Source organism: Pelophylax lessonae (assembly GCF_965119305.1).
Source record: "Pelophylax lessonae genome assembly, chromosome: 3".
In the NCBI taxonomy this organism is placed as follows: domain Eukaryota; kingdom Metazoa; phylum Chordata; class Amphibia; order Anura; family Ranidae; genus Pelophylax; species Pelophylax lessonae.
This window is the reverse complement of record NC_138770.1, coordinates 96,918,381-96,943,034: the sequence shown is the minus strand read 5'-3', so window position 1 is coordinate 96,943,034 and position 24,654 is coordinate 96,918,381. Positions and strand designations below refer to the sequence as shown.

The following is a 24,654-nucleotide window of genomic DNA, read 5'->3' as shown; positions in this document are numbered from 1 at the left end:
GGAATTTGGGCTGGGAGGGGAGATTTGAAGTGGAGGAAGAGGATTTGTGCTAGCAGGAGTGAATTTTTTTTGGGGAGGGCATTTGGGGGATGGGGGGGGGGGGCAGAGATTTGTGCTGAGGGGAAGGATTTTAACAAGGGGTAGATTTGTACTGGGAGAAGTGGGAATTTATGCTTAGGGGGGTAAGCATGCAGATTAGCGCTCTGTATTTTTGTAGGGTACTTTATGCTTGCACATACACCTTAGGGGAGGCATAGTTTGGCATGTTCACCCTGTGTTCTAGATGACCTTGTCCCGACACTGCCTATACCCCGAGGGATATGGATACCCCCAGCTAAGAACAGCTGCCTTATTGTAAGGAATACAAAGAACCTCACTTGGCAGTGACATCTTAGAGGAAAGCGTATACATTTGGCGTAATCACAGCATAACTGTAGGATGTGAAAGTCACACGTTGTTTCTTGGGGCTGAAAAGGCAGGAAACCACATCTCTTCGCATCTTTGTTAGCTTTCATTTAGAGGAAGGTATGTCCCGCACATCTCCTCCAACGTCTGGCCAATATTTTAGAACTTCTGCATTATATATGGTTCCATATGTGTCCTCTGCTCTCCATCCACACCACTTATGTGCAGACTTTGAAAGTGAAGCGTATTTCCCTGTACACTATTTGAAGATCATGGACGCGGATTATACCGTTATGTTCTTGGAAGAAAGTTAAAAGTGTTTGAGGCTCATAAAGAGGTGAAGTGAGGTTTATGTGAATAACACTTGTGTCATACGAAGTTCTAAGAGATGAAAGAAATCCCATGAAGCAAAGCCGTAGATGTGCCGCCACAAAGTGATACGCGCCAGTTTATCCTCACAGCGCAGCAACAAATATCTTAATGGTTCCATCAGTTGTAGAGGGTTGTGGTAATTGCTGAATCACTCCATTGTTTAAATTTAATTACTGCAATTAAAGATGGAATTCCTATAAAACAAAAAGCTGTACTTCTCGTCTAAATTCATCTAAAGTGTTGGCTGTCAAATACTTTCTTTATAGGCAAGTCATGACTCTCCAACTGAACTACAGATCCCAGGTAGGGTTGCCACCTCATCCCTTTAACTCCGAACACATATTAATTACACAGGTTCTGAGGCAAATTTAACCACTTCGGATTTGCCCCCTTAATGAGCGGGCAATTTTTTGCGATTCGGCACTGCGTTACTTTAACAGACAATTGCGTGGACGTGTGATGCTGTACCTAAATTAAATTGATGTCCTTTTTTCCCACAAATAGAGCTTTCTTTTGGTGGTATTTGGTCACCTATGCGATTTTTTTTTTTTTGCGCTATAAACAAAAAAAGAGCAACAATTCTGAAAAAAAAAAGAAAAAACACTATTTTTCACATTCTGCTATATAACATTCCCAATAAAATAAAAAATGTAAAAATTTAATTTTTTCATCCTTTTAGAGCAATTTGTATTCTGCTACATATTTTTGGTAAAAAAATATTTTGTTTGGTTTGCACAAAAGTTATCGCGTCTGCAAACTAGGGGAAAGATTTATGTCATTTTTATTTTTTATTTATTGTTTTACTAGTAATGGCAGCAACCTGCAATTTATAGCGGGACTGTGACATTGCGGCGGACAGATCGCACCCCTAACTGACATTTTTTACACTTTTGGGGGTACCAGTGACATTACTACAGTAATCAGTGCTAAAAATATGCACTGTTACTATAATAATGACACTGGCAGGGAAGGGGTTAACACAGGGGCGATCAAAGGGTTAAGTGTGAGCCTAGGGAGTGTTTTGTTACTGTATGGGGGGAGGGACTTGTGAAATGACCATAGAGACCTGTGATCCTACATAGAAGGATCCCAGGCGCTCTGTGATCATTTCAGAGAGAAGAACGGTCTGCTGTGTTTACAAGAGCTGACTATCCTTCTCTCACAGCGGGGAGCAATCGCGGGTGCCCGGCAGAAATCACTGCCATCGGCCCCATGGATCGGCATCCCCATTGCCTAGTGGGGGCTGGTGCACGCCACTGGCAGCGCACACTCGCCCCCCAGGAGTGCCAGCCTGCTGCAGTATATATGCGACAGTCGGTAGGCAATTGGTTAATGCAGATAAGGCACCAAGTGAGCTTAATTACCACCTTAATCAGCCACAGAACCTGTGTCATTTAAATGTGTTCGGATTTAAAGGGATGAGGTGGAAAACCTAAAGAGGAAGTAAATGCAGGAAAAAAAAATGAGAAAAAAAAAAAACCTGTAAAGACAAAGGCATAATGAGCTAGTATGCATCACATACTAGCTCAATATGAAATACTTACCTAAAAACGAAGCCCGCAGTGTCGCCCGCTCAGCAACAGGGCGGCCGACATGCCTGGCCGCCCTGCTTCCTTGTTCGCATCCTCCGGCCATCTGATTGGCCGGAGGTGCGATAACATCACTCCCGCGCATGCGCGGGGAAGCCGCCGGTCACGGCATAGGGTTCTGAAGGAACGGCACAGGGTGGCCGTTCCTTTAGAGCGCATGCGACGATGACGTCATCGACTGCATGCACTGTAAATATCTTGTAAACGGTACATGTTTAGGAGATATTTATAGCACCTATAGGTAAGCCTTAATATAGGCTTACCTATAGGTAAATGTAAAAAAAGTGGGTTTACAACCTCTTTAAGGCCTCATGCATACTGGACGTTATCAAAATGCCAGTAGAAAGCTGTAGCTGTAGAAGGAGTTTTTTTTTTTTTTTTTTTTTTTAGCTTTTTTCAGCTGTAGCTTTTTATTTAGCTTTTTTTTAGCAAAATTGTACTCCCACAAAAGATTATGGCTCAAAAACGTAGATAAATGCAGAATAGCCACGTTTTTCAAGCCTTTTTTTGGCGTTTTTCATCACTTTTCAGCTTTTATCAGAGCTAGAGCATTTTTACAGCTGGAAAAACCCCTCTCAAAACCCAATAGTTCTGGGTTTTTTTCCAGCCAGAAAATGCCTCTCCCAAAAACTGCCGATAACAGCCTATGTGTGCATGGACACATAGGATAACATGCTGGGGAGTTTTCTGGCTGCAGAAAAAAACATCTCACGTCAAAAACAGCAGCTGTAAAAACGTCCGGTGTGCATGAGGCCTAATTAGACCTGTGCGGTTCGTTTTGTTCGGAATAAATATTCAGACAAATTTTTCGTTATTCGGAGATTCGGATATATTCTGAATACCCAAAGTGCAGTATAAACAAAGTTTACTGAATGCTCTGAATAACTAAACGAAATGTGTTCAAATTTCGGAAATTCAAATCAAATTTTACATCGAATTTCATTTGAATTCGAACAGGAAACATATTTCTGAAATCAAAGACTGTGTGTGTTATGCCCCATACACACGTGCAGATTATCTGCAGACTTACCAAAACCATATAATATGAGGTCAAACCTAAACACTTTCAATTTGTATGCAATCCGGCAGGCCCTTGCACTACATAGAAAAGGTAAGTCTGCAGACAAAAGTCTGCAGATAATCTGCACGTGTGTATGGGCCATTAGATTACCATTTCGAAATAATGCTGTTTTTTTTTAAGCCAAAGATGATTTAAAGAGTCATTGTAATCATTTGATGGAGATTTTTCTTTTGTTTGTTCAAAAAAATCTAAAGTTTTCAAGTCAACCAATTCAAAATTTATTGATTCAAAAATTTCAAATCGAAAAAAATCGGTAAATTCGAAGAAAATTTGAAAAAGACATAAAACAAATTCCAAATACGAATCCTGATCCTGAATACGAATTGAATGAATCAACCGAATTTAACAAAAAAAAAAATAACTAGATTAATGAATCTAAACGAAATGAAACATTTTTTCATCATGCACATGTTTAACCCTAATCTCAGTGTTCTCTTATTAATGGCCCTAGATAAGTCTGTTTTTTTTTTGTTTTTTTAGTTTAATCAGCAGGCTGATCAGATGCCCCCATCTACACAATTGAGGTGGATGAGGTAATCCTTTCTGCTGTGTCATTGTATTCTGATAGCGAGGAGACTTCTCCGCCCCCAGAATACACAGAGCAGGATTTTTCCAACAGGCCGGTTGAACAGAAGTCAATCAGTATGTGGCGGGGCCTACTTGGGCCTGCACGCAGGGTTACCTTTGCCCAGCTCACCAATACCCAGGACCAGGCAGAGACGGTCATTTGAAGAATCAAACATAAAGGTAGTTCCCCGACTTCATCTGAACAAGTACTGTCCCATGTCACTACACACTGTAATTTGATGTATATTGCATTAGGAGTGGCATGCCGAACCTGCGCCCACTCCACCAGTGCAGCGTACTTCTGTTACCTCATTCCTAGTAACAGAATGGGGTCCTGCCATTCCTTCCTGTACCTGGTGACCATGCCATGGATCTCCGTAATGTGGGTTTGGTTCCAGTTGCTACTGCAAACCAACCACTAGGGAGGAAGCCAGACATCGATCCCCTCGCTACCGGAGGATGTGTCACCTATACCAGATACCTCGCCAAACAGCTGGTTGCTTTGTGTCTTGAACTGTGCTTGGTTACTCTTAGCAACTACACTGCTCTTCCATGTTTTACCAAGTTAACCCTTTTGTAGTGGTGTTGTCCATACCCCTTTGTGCCTTACAGACTTTGGTTCTTTAAATATGCCAGATCCAACATGCACCCCTTTGAATAACTTCAGACCAGGTTTAGAACAGTTGATGCAACTTTACTGAAAGACTTCAACATTCTACTGTAGTCCGGTATGAACTGAGTCTAATCCCTAATCCTAACTATAGCTGTGTGGCTGCTCAGGCATACCTCTGCAGGGTGGTAGTCCATTCTGGTATTCACCTTGACTTGGATGACCTATGGAACCCCAGTGCCTCCAATGGACTGCAAGGAACAGCAGTCCCAATACCACGAGTCGAGTCGAGAACCGGGCAGCAAGCCCTGGACCTCAGCCTTCCCCCTTTTTATATTTAAGGTGGGCTAGCTGAGATCCAAACAGCTGGGGAAATGAGCACACATATGGAAACTAACCCTTTCCCCCCAGCCTGGGCCAGCTTCTAACTTGCTAAGGCAGACATTTTACAACCATAAATAGATTGAATTAGCCATAAATAGATTGAATTTCAAGCCATGTATGGCCAGCTAATGTCTTGCTGGAGCTTCTAGTTCTACAACACTGGCAAGCTACTGGTTCCCTAACAGCACAGTAATGGATTTACAGTTATTGTATATGTAGACCCAAACACTAAATGGTTCATTTACATTAGAGTATATACAAAACACCTGATCTAGGTAAGTTGTGGTACTAGTCAAATAGAGAACAACACATCACAATGCATATACCATGTGTTGGGGCGCATTGCATTGTTTAAAGGGTTAATGCACATTTTGTCATCTGTTGTGGTGTGTTGCCAGTCCATTTATAATGTGTGCATTGGCAGTCCATTCATAAAGCATGCATTGGCAGTCCATTCATAAAGCATGTATTGGCAGTCCATTCAAATACCTTTACAAATGTTACCACATGCACCATAGCATGTGAGATCATTAATGTACCACAACAAAATGGGCCCTAAGCCTAAACATGTTAATCCTCTACCCCAAACTCACTCATCCGTGTCTTTATGGACCTTTCTTTATGCACTGGTGCGTAGTCCTGTTGGAACAGGAAGGAGCCACCCCCAAACTGTTCCCACAAAGTTGGGAGCATGAAATTGTCCAAAATGTCTTGGTATGCTGACACCTTAAGAGTTTCCTTCACTGGAACTAAGGGCCCCTGGAAAACAACCCTGCACCATAATCCCCCCCTCCACCAAATGATTTGGACCAGTGCACAAAGCAAGGTCCATAAAGATATGGATGAGCGAGTTTTTGGTGGAGGAACTTGACTGGCCTGCACAGAGTCCTGACCTCAACCAGAAAGAACATCTTTAGGATGAATTAGAGCGGAGACTGTGAGCCAGGCCTTCTTGTCCGAATCAGTGCCTGACCTCACAAATGCACTTCTGGAAGAATGGTTAAACATTCCCATAGACACACTCCTAAACCTTGTGGACAGCCTTCCCAGAAGAGTTGAAGCTGTTATAGCTGCAAAGGGTGGGCCAACTCAATATTGAACCCTACGGACTAAGATTGGGATGCCATTAAAATTCACGTGTGTGTAAAGGCAGGTGTCCCAATACTTTTGGTAATATAGTGTATGCCTTGATACACTTTAAATATTAATAGCAGTGCTGCAGCAATTACTGCAGCAAAACATTGCTTTAATGTTCATTGTGGGTAATATTTTAACAACATCACCAAGAAGCATGCATGTATTAATGTTATTGTTGTTATTATTATTTTTTTTTTTATGCATTATTCTTATAATTTTCAGGCACTTATTCACTTTCTGTACGAGACAAAGACGCAACCCGCGGAGATTCAGTGAAACACTATAAGATCAGAATGCTGGATAACGGCGGATATTATATTTCCCCGACTCTCACATTTTCCTCACTACAAGATCTAGTGAAACATTATACTGGTGAGCATATAATTATTTTCTTACTGCACTCTCTATAATGGTACATTACCCTCTTATTGTCACTTCCATAACCATTATGGTGGGGCCATAAAAGACTGGCGACAAGCTAATAAATAAAATAGCAGCCCTGGTTTAAAATGTGACAAAATTATTGATGGATTATTTGTAAGTGATCCTGTCAACTGTCAACTGTAAAGACGATCGATTACATGAGTAGACCATTTTGAAACCCAGTATATGTAGGCAGGGCCGGACAAGGGTCAGGCAGAAGGGGCGGCTGCCCGGGGCACGGTTGTGTTATGTGAGGTTCAGGGGGCACCACAAGGAGATTGGGGGGAGGGTATTTGTGTTGGGAGGGTGAATTTGGGGGGCAGCAGGAGGTAAGGGCAAATTTGGGAAGGTGTGCTAGGAGTGGTGATTTGGGGGATTTGTGTTGAGAGGGGAGATTGGGGAAGAGGGCTTGGGCTAGGATAGGAGATGTGGGGGGTTTGTGCTAGAAAAGGTAATATGGTGTGGTAGCGTGAGGGGAGTTGTGCTATGAGGGGACATTTTGTTTTTGGGAGAGGGATTTGTGCTAGTAGGGATGATTGGGGGGCATTTGTGCTAGGAGGGGGGTAAATTTTTTGGGGGGGGGGAGATTTGTTCTAGGATGGGGGATTAGGGAGGGGAATTTGTGCTGGGAGTGGGAGGGGTAGAGGATTTTTGTTCGGAGGGGAGTTTATGCTAGGTAGAGGAAATTTTTTTTTTTTTTTTTTTGGGGGGGGGGGAGGGGGGGATTTTGCTGGGAGCATATGTGGAATGAGAGGATTTGAGTTCAGCATGCAGATTAGTGCTTAATTTGTTTGGGGGGGGGGGGGGGTTTGCTGACACATACTGCTCATACATCTTGTGGGGGGCGCATATTGGCATGTTCGCCCTGGGCTCTAGGTGACTTCCATCAGCCAATCATGTGCAGCCTTATATGTGTATACTTTTCAAGATGAAACTTTACCAAGCTCTGGAGCAACTGCACTTGCAAAGTGCACAGTCCATTAGTCTTTAGTAAATGGTTGAATGAAAAAAGACTGACTCGTGCATGAGCTGCCTTACACTTTAATAAGCATTCATGTACTTAACATCCAATAAATTATTTTATCTACATTATTATTTTTTGCTGTCGTTTTATAGGAAGAGCTGATGGTTTATGCCGGAAATTGGAAAAGCCCTGTCCAGCATTGGAGAAAAGCACGTGGGAAGCGGATGTCTGGGAGATCCCAAGGGATTCTTTAAGGCTTGTAAAGAAGCTTGGAGCTGGGCAATTTGGAGAAGTATGGATGGGTGAGTTGTAAAATTATATATGCACAACCAGTCTGTGATGGCACAATCCAATATGGATACTTGTTTGTTTACCCCTGCGCTGTACAGTCACCTCTATACCAGATTTGGTGGTGTTGTTAGATTTAAAGTGTTACTAAACCCACTTTAATCAGTCTGTATATGCAGTGAAGCATGCTTGTTATTCTCACTGTGGAGCCTAAGGGGTTAATCATCCACATTGTGTAAAAAGACTGTCTTTTCTGATCCTCCTCTTCTTTTACTGTCCCCAATCCATCTGCTCCTTAGAGGCACTCTGCACATGCTCAGTTTGGTGCCAGAGAGTTTTTTTTTCTGGCGGGGGGGGGCATGTGATCTGCACAGGGCTAATCAGCACTGTCCAGACCGAGGGTCAGGGCTCCTGCGGCCTCATAGGACAGTCAGAGGAGAATGAGAACTCCTTCCTCAAGCTTTAACTGGACACTGATAGATGTCATAAGACTGCTATATACTGCTGATGAGAAAAGGTATTTAGCAGTTTATATTTACTAAAATAATTGCATTTCCATGTTCTGTGTACTGTGGGAGAGCAGATATAGTGAATTTGTAACAAACGTTCCAGCACTCTCACTGTGGTAGCTGTACTGTCAAAGGTCCCTAACCAAATTGGTGCTGCTGAAATATAATGCTGTGAACCAGCCTGAAGGATAACATGAGAGAAATGGAGCAGCACTATCCAAATACTGGTATTATTGAAGATGCTGTATGAACAAGTCAGTGGGTGTGAACACCATATGTTTATTAAAACAGTCAAAAGTGCAATTAAAATGCGATAAAAGCAATAATAACCAATGTGATACCAGATCAGTCGTCCAGATGGTGATCGGCAATACTGTAAGTCCACTGGGTGAGCTTGTGTCTGGATCCCTGGAGTTGGCCGAAGATGGTAGGCAATCCAAATGCTGTATGGGGAGAGCGTTGCCGTGACTACCTGTTTCACGCACATGCACTTTGTCAGGTCCTTGGCATGCGTGCAAAACATGTAGTCACGGCAACGCTCTCCCTATGCGTTCCAGGCTGGTCACACTTCCGGGTTTGAGTCTTCTGTCTACCCTTGAATTGCTGACACGTCACGCGGTGAGCTCTGGTCAGTCCGCCTCGGCTCCCGCCTGCCCAACGGCTTCCACACAGCTATCATACAGCATGTGGATTGCCTTCCATCTTCAGCCAACTCCAGGGATCCGGACACAGTTCACCCAGTGGACTTATGGTATTGCCATTTATCATCATCTGGATGACCGGTCTGGTATCACATTGGTCATCATTGATTTTATTGCATTTTAATTGCACTTTTGACTATTTTAATAAACATTTGGTGTTCACCCAGTCACCCACTGACTTGTTCATACAGCATCTTCAATAAAACCAATATTTGGATAGCGCATGCTCCATTTCTCTCAGATATAGTGAATGCAGGTTCTAGGCATAGTAACACTTTAAGAATAATTCAAGGGATGGATATTTTTACATAGCCATATTGGTCCAACTTAGACCAATGTATCTATTTTATACCATACCTGTGGGATTCCCTGAAAGCTGACAATTTCTGTAAGTTATTCACTATAGGCACCGCTACTCCAATGATCTCCACTAGCTTACAAGTTCTATGCCAAGCATGTGTCCAGCTGCATTAATGGCAACATTCTGCCTCACCGATCAGAGAATGCTTTGTATTCAATGAGAAAAGGTAAAGCAATCTAGGAATTGTGCCGGACGCCTCCTGTACTTGTTCACCACATACCACACACGTTGACATGTTTTCTTTGGAAGGGGGAAATCTGGCAGTCACAGAGAGAGCGGGCCATACAGGGAACATCTTCAGGGAGATTAACAACATCCCCTTAAGGAAATCCCTTACAGTATTTCCATACAAAACATTGACCCATCATAATTCTACTCTTCCGTTCTGGAGATTTGACTTGATTCCTTGTCTTTCTATTCTAACCTGTTAGGATATTATAATAATAACATGAAAGTGGCCATCAAGACATTAAAAGAGGGCAGCATGTCACCCCTGGCCTTTCTGGAGGAGGCTAACTTGATGAAAACCCTTCGACACGATAAACTAGTACAACTTTTCGCTGTGGTAACCAAGGAACCCATATACATTGTGACGGAGTACATGGCAAATGGTGAGTTTTAAAGGAAATTATGAAGTAGCTATTTAGAGAGTGCTAAATGCCTATATTATTCCTATAACAGCAGGGGATATTTGGACACGCCATTTGCACATATGCAACTCTTGTGTTACCCCATTTTGTCTCTTGACAATTCTTTATATAAAAGGATATGTATTAGACCCTGAATCTGGGTCAATCAATACAGAAAAGGAACAAAACCAACCATTCTTTGACCAATTTACACTCCCCGGCCACTATATTAGGTACACCTGTTCAATTGCTTAACTACTTTAAGACCGGAAGGATTTGCCCCCTTACACCGCATTCACACTGAAGCGGCACGACTTCGGGGGCGACCTGTGACTTGCACGGCCTTCATATAATGAATGTCTATGCAAGTCGCTCCGAGGTCGCCCCGAAGTAGTACAGGACCCTTTTTCTAAGTCGGAGCGACTTGTGTCGCTCCTATTAGAACGGGTTCTGTAGCACTGCATGGACCGCGACTTGTCAGGCTGAAAAGTCGCCTGACAAGTCGCGGTAGTGTGAATGGAGCCTTAATGACCAGGCCTCTTTTTTCAACTTGGCACTGCGTGAATTTAACTGACAATTACGCAGTCATGCAATGCTGTACCCAAACGAAATTGACGTTCTTTTGTTTCCCACAAATAGAGCTTTCTTTTGGTGGTATTTGATCACCTGTGCGATTTTTATTTTTTCCACTATAAACAAAAAAATGTGACAATTCTGAAAAAAAAAAAACAATATTTTTTACATTCTGCTATATGACATTTCCAAAAACAATTTTTTTTTTAACATTTTAGGCCAATTTGTTTTCTGCTACATATTTTTGGTAAAAAAAATCGCAATAAGCGTATTTTGATTGGTTTTTGCAAAAGTTATTGCGTCTACTAACTACGGGAAAGATTTATGTAATTTTTATTGTTTTTTTTTTTTTTTTTTTTTACTAGTAATGGCGGTGATCTGCGATTTTTTTGCGGGATTGCGACATTGCGGCGGACAGATCAGACCCTTGACTGACATTTTTGACACTTTTGGGGAGGACCAGGGACATTACTACAGTAATCAGTGCTAAAAATATGCACTGTTACTGTAATAATGACACAGACAGGGAAGGGGTTAATATTGTGGGTAATCAAGGTGTTAAATGTGAGCCTAGGGGAGTGATTCTAACTGTCGGGGGGGCATGGCTTGTGAAATGACCTTAGAGACCTGTGTTCCTATATAGAAGGATCACAGGGGCTCTATGATCATTCCAGGGAGAAGAACGGTCGGCTGTGTTTACAACAGCTGACCTTTCTTCTCTCTCAGCGGGGAACGATCGCTGGTGTCAGGGGGCAATCGGAGCTGCCTGCCCGCTGCATCAGCTTCCCCGCTTGGTTTCTTGAACATGATAATGAGGTCACTGTACTCCAATGGCTTCCACAGTCACCAGATCTCAATCCAACTGAGCACCTTGGGGATGTGGTGGAGCGGAAAATTTGTATCATGGATGTGCAGCCAACAAATTTGCAGCCACTGCGTGATGCTATTATGTCAATATGGATGAATGTTTCCAACACCCTGTTGAATCTATACCACGAAGAATTAAGGCAGTTCTTAAAGTAAAAGGGGTCCAACCCGGTACGAGCAAGGTGTACCTAATAAAGTGGCCAGTGAGTGTAAAGGTAAAGGCGAGCATGGGTCTGTCAGTGCTGGAGGTAAGTCTGCCATAAAGCGCATACTTGCTTTTTAGGTCAGGAGCTCCCACGCCAAATTTTAGTTCTTGTAGATCGTGTGATGAGGTCCTTTCCTATTCCAGCTCAGGCCTGCAGATGTAGGCATAGCCTAAGCAGAAGGCCTACATGACTGTGTTTGACAGTCTAGGCCACAGCAGAATAGGAGTTAACTTTTAAGGAATAAGGATAAAAGATAGGCATTATCTTTTTAGTGCAGGACGGGGTGGGGAAGGGGGTGGATTTCTTGGTCTCTTGGTAGGTAGGTGGTGCTTCTGGCATCAGTTGCAAAGGGGACAGCGTAGGACTGTCCCCCTATATCTCCAGTAGTTGGTAAGGCATAGAAGGAGTTTTCTTTCTAGAGCTATTTGGTGCTCTGAATTCCCATTGATGTCATTCTCTTACTTTTTCAGGAAGTTTAGTAGACTTTATGAAGACCGAAGAAGGAATGAAGCTGCGTTTTCCAAAACTGGTGGACATGGCGGCTCAGGTCTGTGAAATATTGATGATTAAGGTTACTATAGATTAGTGCTGGTGGAGTTTTCATGCATGATACTCTCTGTTGGGGGGTCACAATTTGCCTGTCTGCATAATGTGTAAAGCAGAACTTCAGATACTATATAAATATACTCTATATAAAGATCAACTGCCCTAAGGTATTGCAACCTCAGTGGGTGTAGGACATGGACATAAGGCCAGTTCAGCTCTCTTGCCACTGAGATATGTGCATCAGAACCTTAGTACGTCGGAGTGCCATTCATAACATGTTAATTCAACCCACTAACCTGAGTTAATGTGCTTTGTGGTAACACAGGCTTTGTGTTTTGGACCTCATTCTCTTGTGTAGCTCTAGTCCAAAACATTTCATCATACCGGCCAATCCAATATTTTACTGCAGAAGGGGGGATTGTGTTGTGACATTGCAGAGGGTAATGCTCATGTGTGCAACACTTTCTAGTGAGTCCACGACAGTCAGCAACAATGTTTTAGGACTTTGAGGCCCACTTTTATTTAAAACGAAAGAAAAGTTCAACTTCATAAACTGTTGTCCACGCAGGAGTATCCCCCATTAGTTCAAACATATAAACAAAGGATAATCAGCATCCTTGCTCTCTCGTGCAGCACCACTGCTTAGACCTCAACCTCAGACCTTTAGGTATAGTAGGTGCCCTGGTTCCCAGTACCTACTGTGCTCAAATGCAGACTCTGCACCTCTTACATGCATCCTATGCATATCATTCCACATCTCACTGCTGTACAGGCTCATGCTATGGCCTCTCTATAGGGCAGGCATCATTAAGTGGTGAACGATGGTCCAGATCTGCACCCAGTCAATGTCTCATCCAGACCCTGGCAGTCCTGCAATTTAGGAGTTGTTTCTTCCCTCCAGCCATCACCGCTGTCATTCTCTGGATGGAAGGCCGGAACTACCGGAATTGACAAGTAGGTATTTGTTTGCTAGGATTCAAGGGGGTCTTGGCAACTAATTACCACTTTGCAGCTCCTGCCCTCCGTCCAGACCTTCTGTGCCACCCACCCCCCTGTCTGCGTAATGGCCAATTTCCACTATATGCAGTGACAGGCATTTTACTGCATGGTAAAATGTCTGTCACCGCAAAAAAATGTTCTACAAAATGAAAAAAAAAAAAAAAAATGGAGCCGTGTGATGCAATGAATCGCCCACCACACTGCCCCCTAGGGCAACCGGCAATACAGAATGGCTGGGCGGTTAATCGCTCCTGCTGCTCTGAGCTGCAGTGTGAATTGGCCCTAAGATATGACAGTTGGGGGGGAGGGGGACAGGGGGTAGACTTGAAAAGGGAGCTAAGGAAATTAGTGTGAAGGAGGTAATGTGGGGGGAGAAGGTAAAAAGGATAGTAATGTGGGGAGGGGAAGTTGAGGATAGTAATGTGTGTGTGTGTGTGTGTGTGGGGGGGGGGGTACACTGCATTGAAGGGGGGCAGATGACATTACTGTTGGAGGAGGTTGATGTTAAGGGGCAATGAGAACAGTACTGTGAAAAGGATGTGATGTGGGACTGAGGACACTGCTGTGAAGGGGGGGGGGGATCTTGATATAAAGCAGGGATGGGGAACCTTTTTTCTGCCAAGGGCCATTTGGGTATTTATGAAATCATTCGGGGGGCCATACAAAATGATCGACTTAAAAATGCGCCTATTATATTTGGTCAAACATTTAATTAACTCACCCCTTACCTTCTCTTTGGTGAGGTGTGTGATGTTAGCTGGTATTGATGATGTTGCTACTGGCAACTGGTTTTCCAGGTTTGCGTCTGTCAGTCTGGCGCGCAGTCGACTCTTTGTGGTGGTAAGTTTTGAAAACAACTGCTGGCGGGTACAGCTGGCTGGTACTGCTGGTGGATACAGCTTGCTGGTACTGTTGGCTGGTAATGCTGTGGGTATTGCTGGCTCAGGCTGGTACTGTGCTGTGGGTACTGCTGGCTTTTACTGCTGGCTCAGGCTGGTACTGCTGTGGGTACTGCTGGCTCAGGCTGGTACTGCTGTGGGTACTGCTGACTCAGGCTGCTACTGTGCTGTAGGTACTGCTGGCAGGTACTGCTGTGGGTACTGCTGACTAAGGCTGGTACTGTGCTGTAGGTACTGCTGGCTGGTACTGCTGTGGCTACTGCTGGCTCAGGCTGGTACTGCTGGCTCAGGCAGGTACTGCTGGCTGGTACTGCTGTGGGTACTGTTGGCTAATATTGCTGTGGGTACTGCTGGCTCAGGCTGGTACTGCTGCCTGGTACTGTGCTGTATGTACGGCTGGCTGGTACTGCTGTGGGTGCTGCTGGCTGGTACTGTTGTGGGTGCTGCTGATTCTGGCTGGTACTGATGTGGGTACTGCTGGCTCAGGCAGGTACTGCTGTGGGTACTGCTGACTCTTTGGTGAGGTGTGTGATGTTAGCTGGTATTGATGATGTTGCTACTGGCAACTGGTTTTCCAGGTTTGCGTCTGTCAGTCTGGCGCGCAGTCGACTCTTTGTGGTGGTAAGTTTTGAAAAGAATGCTGTGGGTATTGCTGGCTCAGGCTGGTACTTTGCTGTGGGTACTGCTGGCTGGTACTGCTGGCTCAGGCTGGTACTGCTGTGGGTACTGCTGGCTCAGGCTGGTACTGCTGTGGGTACTGCTGACTCAGGCTGGTACTGTGCTGTAGGTACTGCTGGCTGGTACTGCTGTGGCTACTGCTGGCTCAGGCTGGTACTGCTGGCGGGTACTGCTGGCTCAGGCAGGTACTGCTGGCTATAAAACTAGGAGTAGGATCAGTAGATACCCAAAGAAGCCCACTCACCCAGCGCTCAAATGTAAGTGAACAATGAATATATATGTGGTCCTAATATAAAGGACCTCGAGCTGCTGCTATTACAATAATAAATGCCATAAATAGGTGTATCTGAAAAGCGATAAAACATACTCCTCTCAACTTCCAATAATACACTAGCAGCGCTATCATAGGAAATATAAATCCCAAGATGAAAATAAAGTCTCTGTAGTTAGAATGTGAAGCAGGAATGTGATACAAGTTTATGCAGAGAGTCCACAGAACAGAGCAAGAATCCAAGGATGCAGATCATCCACAACTGTGCATTTAGATCCTAGAAAGCCTCCACCTCACCGCTGTGCACTCCTTATGGTAATACACTTACCAGAGGCCACTGGATGCAGGCCAATATATATCACAAACAAGGGGGGGATGTCTGATCCTCAAGAGACTTGAAACCCTGGATGGGACACTCTCCTCACACTGATAAACAGGAATCACTCCGCATATTCATGGTGCATGTAAATAAATCAATGACACCACATAGCGTGATACTGCATAACTACACTTTTTATTCCAACAAACAGATTCTTCAAATGTTGCACTCACAAACAAATTGTAGATGAAAGCGTGTAAAATTAGGGTAAACCTGTGTCCAGTCGTTTCCCGCTGGTGTGGACGGTCAAACTTCCGGGTATGACGTAGGACGTAGGTAACCCTGGTGACCGCGTGACCATGCCCTGACGTGTTTCGTCAGCAAAGGACTTCAACTGAGGGCGTGGACACACGGTACGTTCACTCATATTTATGTATTGAGGAATGGGCGGCACTCGCCAAACAGCGAGCTGACGTGGACCTTGCGGCAACCCTGTACTTCCGCCCTCCTTCGTCCATATTATTGCACTTCCGCCCTTACTCTGCATCAGCCTCCATCTCCTATCCAATTAACCACGATTGCTCGGACTAAACCGGTATCGGACAATCGGATCCTCCGAGGATTCTGCACACACAGATTTCTACAATCTGTGTTTGCTCCCTAAAGCTCCACATAATGGCTCAATTCATATATACCGGGTAAATAAAGTGCAATAGAAGACAATAAATCATTGTACACAGCATCTTAAATTAAAAACATTAAAACAATATCAGCATAAAATCCATAAAACAATTCATACACATATATTACATCAATATTTAAAAACCATTACAAAAAAAATGGCTAAAAACATAAATAGAACAATGCTACTGAATTTCATGCAGCATAAACATGACATTATAGATCAAAACAGTAAATGTCCCTACATATGATTGAAAACACCGATCATAAACAAATACTAAAACTTATCACCCCCTCATTTGGTATATAGGTCAGTAATAGCTGATAAAACAGTTTATATCTAACACTATATTTAACCCTTTGGGATGCAAAGCATTAGTCAATAAGATCCATTGGGTTTCCCGTTTGGACAACTCTCTGACCCTGTTGGACCCCCTCCATACAGGGTCTACTCGCTCTATACCCCAAAACTTCAAATGGGTGGGATCCTGATTGTGATAACGCTTAAAGTGGAGAGACACATTGTGATCTTTATACCCTTTCTTTATGTTGGCAATGTGCTCTGAAATTCTAACTGTCATAGTTCTTTTAGTCCTACCTATATAAATCAGACCACAGGGACATTCCATGCCATATACGACATGCGTCGTATGGCAGGTAATCAAATCTTTTATTCCAAATTCTCCCCCATTTGCCGAGGAATAAAAGGAGGTAAAACCTCGCAGATAGGTTTGCACTTGCTTGCAGGCCTTGCAGCGACGGCATGCAAAAAAACCTGTTCGCTTGTCCTAAAACATAACTGGTTTGATAAGTGGATCGAGGACCTTCTGCCCTATTTGGTCCCCAAAGGTAGGTGCTCTCCTGTAAATAAAGTTGAGTGATGGTGGTAGGTCATTACATAAATTTTTATCTAGACGTAAAACACCCCAATGCCTTTTAAAGATATCCTCAATTTCTCTAAATTGGGCGTTATAGTGGATTAAAAAGCTCCACTCATGCTATTGTCAGGGTTCCGCCTCCGGTCGGCCAGACACTCAGCCTGTGTGAGCCAAGCCACTTCTGATATATTCCTATCAAGCAGATTGCCATCATAACCCTTTTCTAGAAACCTTTGTCATTAAACAAAGGTTTCTAGAAAAGGGTTATGATGGCAATCTGCTTGATAGGAATATACTGTGGCTGACTGCCACGGTAATGAAAGACCCCTTTAGGCAATGTAGTCCGAGACCATTGTGTCAGAGTAAAATAGGATTTTTGGAGGGTAACATGTACGGATAAATTGGTATGTTGCTGGTGCATAAATGAGGAACACCAAAAGAGACCATCAAGCTCAATCCACAAACAAATATCCAAAAATAGAAAGTATCCAGACAGTAGATTTTCCAATCACACTGGAAACAATTTATGGTAACAGCCTGTCCACTGTTATAAAAAGGGGGCGCATCACAGCAGGGCGAGTTGTCAGCAAATAGCATCTGTCTCAGAACCTCCAGCACCAGCAATATACCAATTTATCCGTATATGTTATCCCCCTCCCAATATCCTATTTTATTCTGACACAATGGTCTCGGACTACATTGCCGAAAGGGGTCTTTCATTTGTTACCTTTGGAGTCAAGATGACAAGGTCCTGATGAAGCTATGAGCGAAACTCGTTAGCCTTGTATTTCATGCCTGCAAAGTATACTGACGGTGTTTCACCATTGCGCTTTTTTTGGCTGGCATAGCTATATGGCCAATGGCACAGGATATTGTAAACTCTGTTTTTATCTATTGTTCTTTTATTAAATGTTTGTAATAAAATATAACTTTTTATAGCTATACATTGTGCAATCATTCCTTTCTGATACCAGTAAAGTCCCATCTAGTTAGGTTTTTCTTTTTGCACATAATGGTATGCCATATAATTTTGCATATAGACAAGGTGCTGTTGCATGTAAATCTGAATTCCTGATAAATTTTATTTTATTTTTAATTCTGATGTAAAATAATGGATGTGGGGGCGTTTTGGTGGGCATGATTATTATTATTTTTTTTTGGGGGGGGGAGGTGGCAGCATTTTATTCTTGGACCCAGACAGCACAATGGTCTTGCACTCTCACAGTGTCATTAAAGAGCAGGCACACTTAGAGGAGATAAAATTAGCCAACTTTTGTGTAAATTTGGTTTGTGGTCTCTCATATCAGCTTCATCATTTGTGGCAGGAAACTGTCGCTGACATCATTTTTCCATCACAGTACACGAAATCAAACTTTGAGAACCCTTTTTTAGGTTTCAGAAACTCTGATCACAGCTACTTGCAAAAGCCACAACTTCATGTTACAGCAAACTCCTCTCTTCTCTTTATCGGTAAATAAATGTGACTGCCTGCCACTCTATGATGCATATTCGTTTTAAATAAAAAGGAACATTCACTTCTGCGTCAAACCGCAGTCTTCTTATGTCTCTGTGACTTCCCATTAACTAAAACGAATCTGGGGGTCAAGAAGCAATTCCAGACAATAAATGAAATGAGTGAACCGGTAATGGTAGTAACACTACAACAGTGCTACAGACACAAACGCTCCCAATTTCACCACCAAGGACATGTAATGCAGCACTAAGGAGTAAACGGGCTCCCGGCTGCAACCAGGGGTTAGTTTACCTTACTGTCAGCTTCAGTGGTGCTCCATGGGGCCGAGAAGGGGGCTGCAGACAGACCACACCATACCCCCCCCCCCCGGGACCACACCAGCCCGCACACTATACCCCCCCCCGGTCGCCAGCTCACTCACCCTGGACATGTGGAGGGCATGCAGGCAGCAGCAGCGGCGGCGGCTTCCCCCTCAGTCTTCTGCGTCTCCTCCCTCCTCCTTGGCCAATGGCATGGCTTCTCCTTTCAGCCAATCGGGAAATGGGTCTCAGAACCCGCTTACTGATTGGCCAGGAGGAGGATCCGTGTGACAATAGCGAATATTCATTTGCTATTGTCACACAACTGGGTGGGCTCAGGGCGCAGTGCTCTGCAACCCGAGCCCACCCTTTTTTGAAGCCTATTAGAGCCTCTGGCTCTAATCACGTGCTTCAAAACAAAAAAAACCCCATTGGAATCCATGCGTCTGGCGCCCTGCATGTAGATTAGGGGGCCGGATGCATGGATGTGGGGGCCCTGCACCCCCAATGGATGTGCCGCGAATGGTTGGTTTTCTTGTAGAAGTCCATTTATAGCTGTGTGATCACCTCTAAGGGCTCCTTCACACTGGCGGGGCTCTCTGAGGAGCCATCTGCGTTTAGAGAGCATTTGGCAGGAGGTATCGCCTCCTCACTGCCTGCTTTAACCTCTTTACCACTAGCCACTGTGCTGCTACTGCGGCACAGTGACTCGTTATCGTCTAGCGACGTAGACCTCCTCCCCCTGTAGGGGCACTCCCGCTGTTTTCATTCACAGCGGGAGTCGGGCCAGGGGAGGAGCGGCGGCGATCGCCGCTGCTCTGCCCCGATCGTCGGGGAATCCAGTTTGGAGATCCGCCCGCCTGTGTAAACAGAGCGGGCGGATCTCCTAAGTGACAGGGAGTGACAGATCGGAGTGTTCAGCATAGCTAAACATCCAATCTGTCCCTGGCTCACTCAGTCACCTCCCCCCCCCACACGTTAGTAAGCACCAGACATACATTAACCCCTCCCTCTCCAATAAAATTAACCCCTTCCCTGCCAGTGTCATTTTTACAGTAACAGTGCATATATATAGCACTGATCACTGCAGTAATGTCACTGGTACCCCCAAAAGTGTCAAAAATGTCAGTCAAGGGTCCGATCTGTCCGCCGCAATGTCACAGTCCCGCAAAAAAAATCGCAGATCGCCGCCATTACTCATTAAAAAAAAAAAACACCAAAAATGACAGAAATCTTTCCCTTAGTTAGTAAACGCAATAACTTTTGTGCAAACCAATCAAAAAATGCTTATTGTGATTTTTTTTTACCAAACATAGGTAGCAGAAAACAAATTAGCCAAAAATTTTAAAAAAAATTGTTTTTTACATCTTTTTTGGGGGGAATTTCATATAAAAAAATGTTAAAAATATTGTTATTTTTTCAAAATAAATGCTCTTTTTTTGTTTATAGCGCAAAAAGTAAAAATCGCTCAGGTGATCAAATACCACCAAATGAAAGCTCTGTTTGTGGGAAAAAAAGGACGTAAATTTCGTTTGGGTACGGCGTCGCACGACCGCACAATTGTCAGTTAAAGTCGCACAGTGCTGAATCGCAAAAAGTGGCCCAGACGTAAGACAGCAAAATGCTCTAGTGGTAAAGTGGTTAAAGTATAACTAAAGGCAAAACTTTTTTTTTTTTTTTTAGATTTGGATAGAGCGGAGAGGGATTAGAACCCCTTTCAGTTTTCATTGCTGTCTGTGCCCCTGTTCTATCAGAACACCGCTCCTCATTAGAAAATGTAACTGAAGGGACGTTACGAACAAAATAGCTTTTTGCACATACACTACGCGTTCCAACATGGCCGTATGCATTTCAATGGGTTTCCTAATCTGACAGAACATGAAGACAGCAGCAGACATCTTCTTACACCCAGCTAAGTCTTAAATTTCACAGTGTATAATGTTTGGGGGTTCTGAGTAATTTTGTAGCAAAAAAATGATTGTTTTACATGTAGGAGAGGAATGCCAGAATTTGCACGGTATGGAAGCAGTTAGGTAATCGTTAGGCCTAAAATGTGCATTTAAAAAAGAAAAAAGGCTCTGGCAGTGAAAAGAGGAAAATGTGAATTCTTGGTAAACCACATGAGCCATATTTCAGGGTCTGCTTCCTGATATTTGTGCTGGGCAGCTTCCTTTCTATCTGCTGGCCTCCAAAAGCTGGTTTGAGTCTGGCTGATGACTATGAGGAACCTACTTGTACCCACTATGATATAATAGATTTTCTGAATGCGAGAGACAGCAAAGAGCTTGCAGTGAGCGTATTACAGAATACCAAGTTAAACAGGTATGCAAGGAAGTTGGGGTCACCAGGTTTCTGTCATATGGGAGGAACACTGGTCTTCTACAGCACTGTCGGTATAAACATCTACAGCCCTGAGCTGGTAGTTTGTTTTGCCTGATGCAGTTGTTGCCATTGTTTGGGTGTGCTTCCAGTGCAGGGACTTAAAGGGTAGGACATGGTGATTATGCAACATAATAGCGGTGATGTGTTGAAGGAGGAAAAAAAAAGGGATTGTAAACTACGCTCTGTCACATGCACTGTTGAGGACAGGGTTCCCCAAACGTTGTATACAAAGGGCCAGTTTACTGTCCTTCAGACTTAAGGCGAGAGTAAAAAAAGGTCCCAATGTCAGTGGAAAAAAATATTGCACTATTGTTAGTTTCAGTGAGAGTTATTGCGCCCCAATATTGGTGTAACTGGTATTATTAGTGTAACTGGGTGGAATTGTGCCCCAAAGTTGATGTCATTGAGCCCCTTCACGGGTGTCATTTAGAGGAATTGTGCCCCATCACTGATGTCATTGGGCCCCATAGTTTGTGTTATTGGGAGGAATTGTGCCCCATTGTTGGTGTCAGTGGAAGAGATTTTACCCCATTGTTGGTATCGTTGGGAGGAAATGTGCCCCCCTTCATTGGTGTCAGTCAGGGAAATTATGACCCATTGTTGGTACCTTTGCGACTGGTAAGTATCTTTGGGACTGGTGAGTATCTTTGCGACTGGTGAGTATCCTTGCAACTGGTGAGTATCCTTGCGACTGGTGAGTATCCTTGCGACTGGTGAGGATCCTTGTGACTGGTGAGTATCTTAGTGACTGGTTAGTATATTAGCGACTGGTGAGTACCCCAGGTTTAGTACCAGGGGAGTTAGAGTTAGTGTAGGTAAGGAAGAGCAGGTCGTTAACATTATCCCCATAGAGTAGTGGGTAATAATGTCCGACAGGATTGGGGATGCCACTCAGTGCACTTCTTGCGCCATGTATGAGTTCCTTGATGAATCAATCGAGGGCGAATACTGCTGTGCAAGATGTGAGCGACTTGTTGCTCTCGAAGCCCACATCGTGGATCTAGAGAACACAGTGGCAAGACTGCGTCGCATCAACAACCTGGAAAGGAGCTTGGACATTACCCATCAGGCGCTGGCAGGGGCCAGCATAGAGGAGGAAGGAGTAGAGGAGACGCAAGAAGCAGAGGTACGCAGCTGGGTGACTGTTAGGAAGGTTAATGGGATGAGAGGCAGGGAGGCAAGTCCTGAGTTGGTAGACCCTAACATATTTGCAGAGTTGCAGGTTGAGGGGGATATCAGCTCAGGGGTGGCAGAGCTGGAGCATGCACCCTCCCCCAGCTGCCAGGGGAGGGGCGGCTCCAGGAAGAAGGGGGGCCTTGACTCAGGAAAGGTTAGACAGGTTGTGGTAGTTGGGGACTCAATTATCAAGAGGACAGAGAGGGCAATCTGTAAAAAAGATCTCGGTAACCGAACAGTATGTGGTTTACCGGGCGCCCGCGTTCGGCACATCGCAGATCTGGCAGACAGATTGTTGTGCGGGGCTGGGGATGACCCAGAGGTCATGGTGCATGTGGGCACTAATGGCAAAGTAAAAGGTAGGTGGAGGATCCTAAAGAACGATTTCAGGGACTTAGGTAATAGATTGAGGAAAAGGACCTCAAAGGTGGTTTTCTCTGAAATACTGCCTGTACCTCGAGCCACACCAGAGAGGCAGAAGGAGATTAGGGAACTTAACAAGTGGCTGAGGAACTGGTGTAGGAAGGAGGGGTTTGGGTTCCTGGAGAACTGGGCTGACTTCTCAGTCGGCTACCGGCTCTTTAGCAAGGATGGGCTGCACCTTAATGGGAATGGTACAGCTCTTTTGGGGAGAAAGATGGCCACCAAGTTGGAGGGCTCAGAAGTAGAATCAGTCAGGAGGGAGCAAAGGACTGAAGGCAGATGTAGGGTCAGCAGCGACAGTAGGTCCACAACGTCAATTGGCAGGTCTGTGCGGGAGAACCTCAGACCAAACAGAAATAAACATAACCACCAATCACGTTTAACTTCCGTAAAACTAAGAGGGGTATATGCTAATGCCAGGAGCCTAGCTAATAAAATGGATGAATTGGAAATGTTAGTACATGAGGATGACATAGACCTTGTGGGAATAACAGAGACTTGGTTCGACCCCTCACTTGACTGGCTGGCCAATATCCAAGGGTATTTGGTGTACCGGAAGGACAGGGTAGGAAAAAGAGGGGGAGGGGTATGTCTCTATGTCAAGAACAATATAAAGGTGATGGAAAGGAGTGACATTACGGATGGGATGATCATGGATTTAGAATCTGTGTGGGTTGAACTCCATAGGGAAGGAGAAAAGGGAAAAGTAGTTGTGGGGGTTTTCTATAGGCCACCTAACCAAGGGGAGGAGGTAGAGCTGGAATTTTTAGCACTAATGGGTAAAGTGGCAAGATTGGGATCAGTCATCACCTGGGACCAACCTTGTTCAATTTATTCATAAACAGCATTGAGGACGGGATCAGTAGTTCTATATCAGTTTTTGCAGATGACACAAAATTGGGCAGGGCAATAACTGCACAGCATAAAGCAGATATCCTACAGAATGACCTGGACAAAATAACGGAGTGGGCAACGACATGGCAAATGAGGTTTAACGTGGAGAAGTGTAAGGTTTTGCACTTGGGGACTAAAAACATAAAAACACAATACACGTTAGGAGGGGAACCCTTGGGGGAATCAAAAATGGAGAAAGATCTGGGAGTCTTGGTTGATGATAGATTAGGCAACAGCATGCAATGTCAAGCAGCAGCTGCCAAAGCCAGCAGATTATTAGCATGTATAAAGAAAGGGATGCATTCCAGAGATAAGACTATAATCCTTCTACTTTATAAAACTCTGGTCCGACCACATCTGGAGTATTCTGTCCAGTTCTGGTCGCCAGTCCTCAGGAGGGATGTGTTGGAGCTGGAGAGAGTCCAGAGAAGGGCAACTAAACTGATTAGGGGGTTGGAGGACCTTAACTATGAAGAGCGGCTGCAATCGCTTGATTTATTCTCCCTGGAGAAGAGACGTCTGAGGGGGGACATGATAGCAATTTATAAATATCTTAATGGGGATCTCAGCTTAGAAAAAAAGCTGTTCATTCGAAGGAATTGCATGAGGACTCGAGGGCATACAATGCGATTAGAAGAGAAGCGTTTTAACCTCAGGCAACGAGGAGGGTTCTTTACTGTTAGGGCTACAAGGTTGTGGAATTGTCTACCACAAGAGGTGGTTTCTGCGGGTAGTATGGTGGCTTTCAAAAGACTCTTAGACTTACATCTCAAGGATCAGGACATTAAGGGCTATGTTAGATGATTACAGCCACACACACCTACACAGGTTGAACTGGATGGACTATTGTCTTTATTCAACCTCACCTACTATGTAACTATGTAACTATGTATTAGTGGATTAGTGGATAAAATAGTGTGTGCCAAGCGCTGGATAAAAGCAAGCTAAGGGCCGCATCCTGCCCTGTGGCCACAGTTTCATCTGGTTCAACCAATAAAAAACAAAAAGAAAACACAATTATACAATCCCCTATACACAATCCTTTACCAACAGTTGATCCAGGGGAAGG

General features: G+C 44.2%; 1 protein-coding gene across 2 annotated transcripts in view; it reads left to right on the top strand.

Annotated features, from left to right (window-relative positions):
• The window catches only part of BLK (BLK proto-oncogene, Src family tyrosine kinase), a 144,051-nt gene that overhangs the window by 51,457 nt on the left and 67,940 nt on the right, over window positions 1-24,654 (top strand). For both annotated transcript variants that reach the window (XM_082249654.1, XM_082249655.1), the window contains 4 exons: window positions 6,368-6,517; window positions 7,685-7,834; window positions 9,823-10,002; window positions 12,137-12,213. In XM_082249654.1, the coding sequence (XP_082105780.1) occupies window positions 6,368-6,517; window positions 7,685-7,834; window positions 9,823-10,002; window positions 12,137-12,213 (557 nt within the window). The remainder of the gene's footprint in view (window positions 1-6,367; window positions 6,518-7,684; window positions 7,835-9,822; window positions 10,003-12,136; window positions 12,214-24,654) is intronic.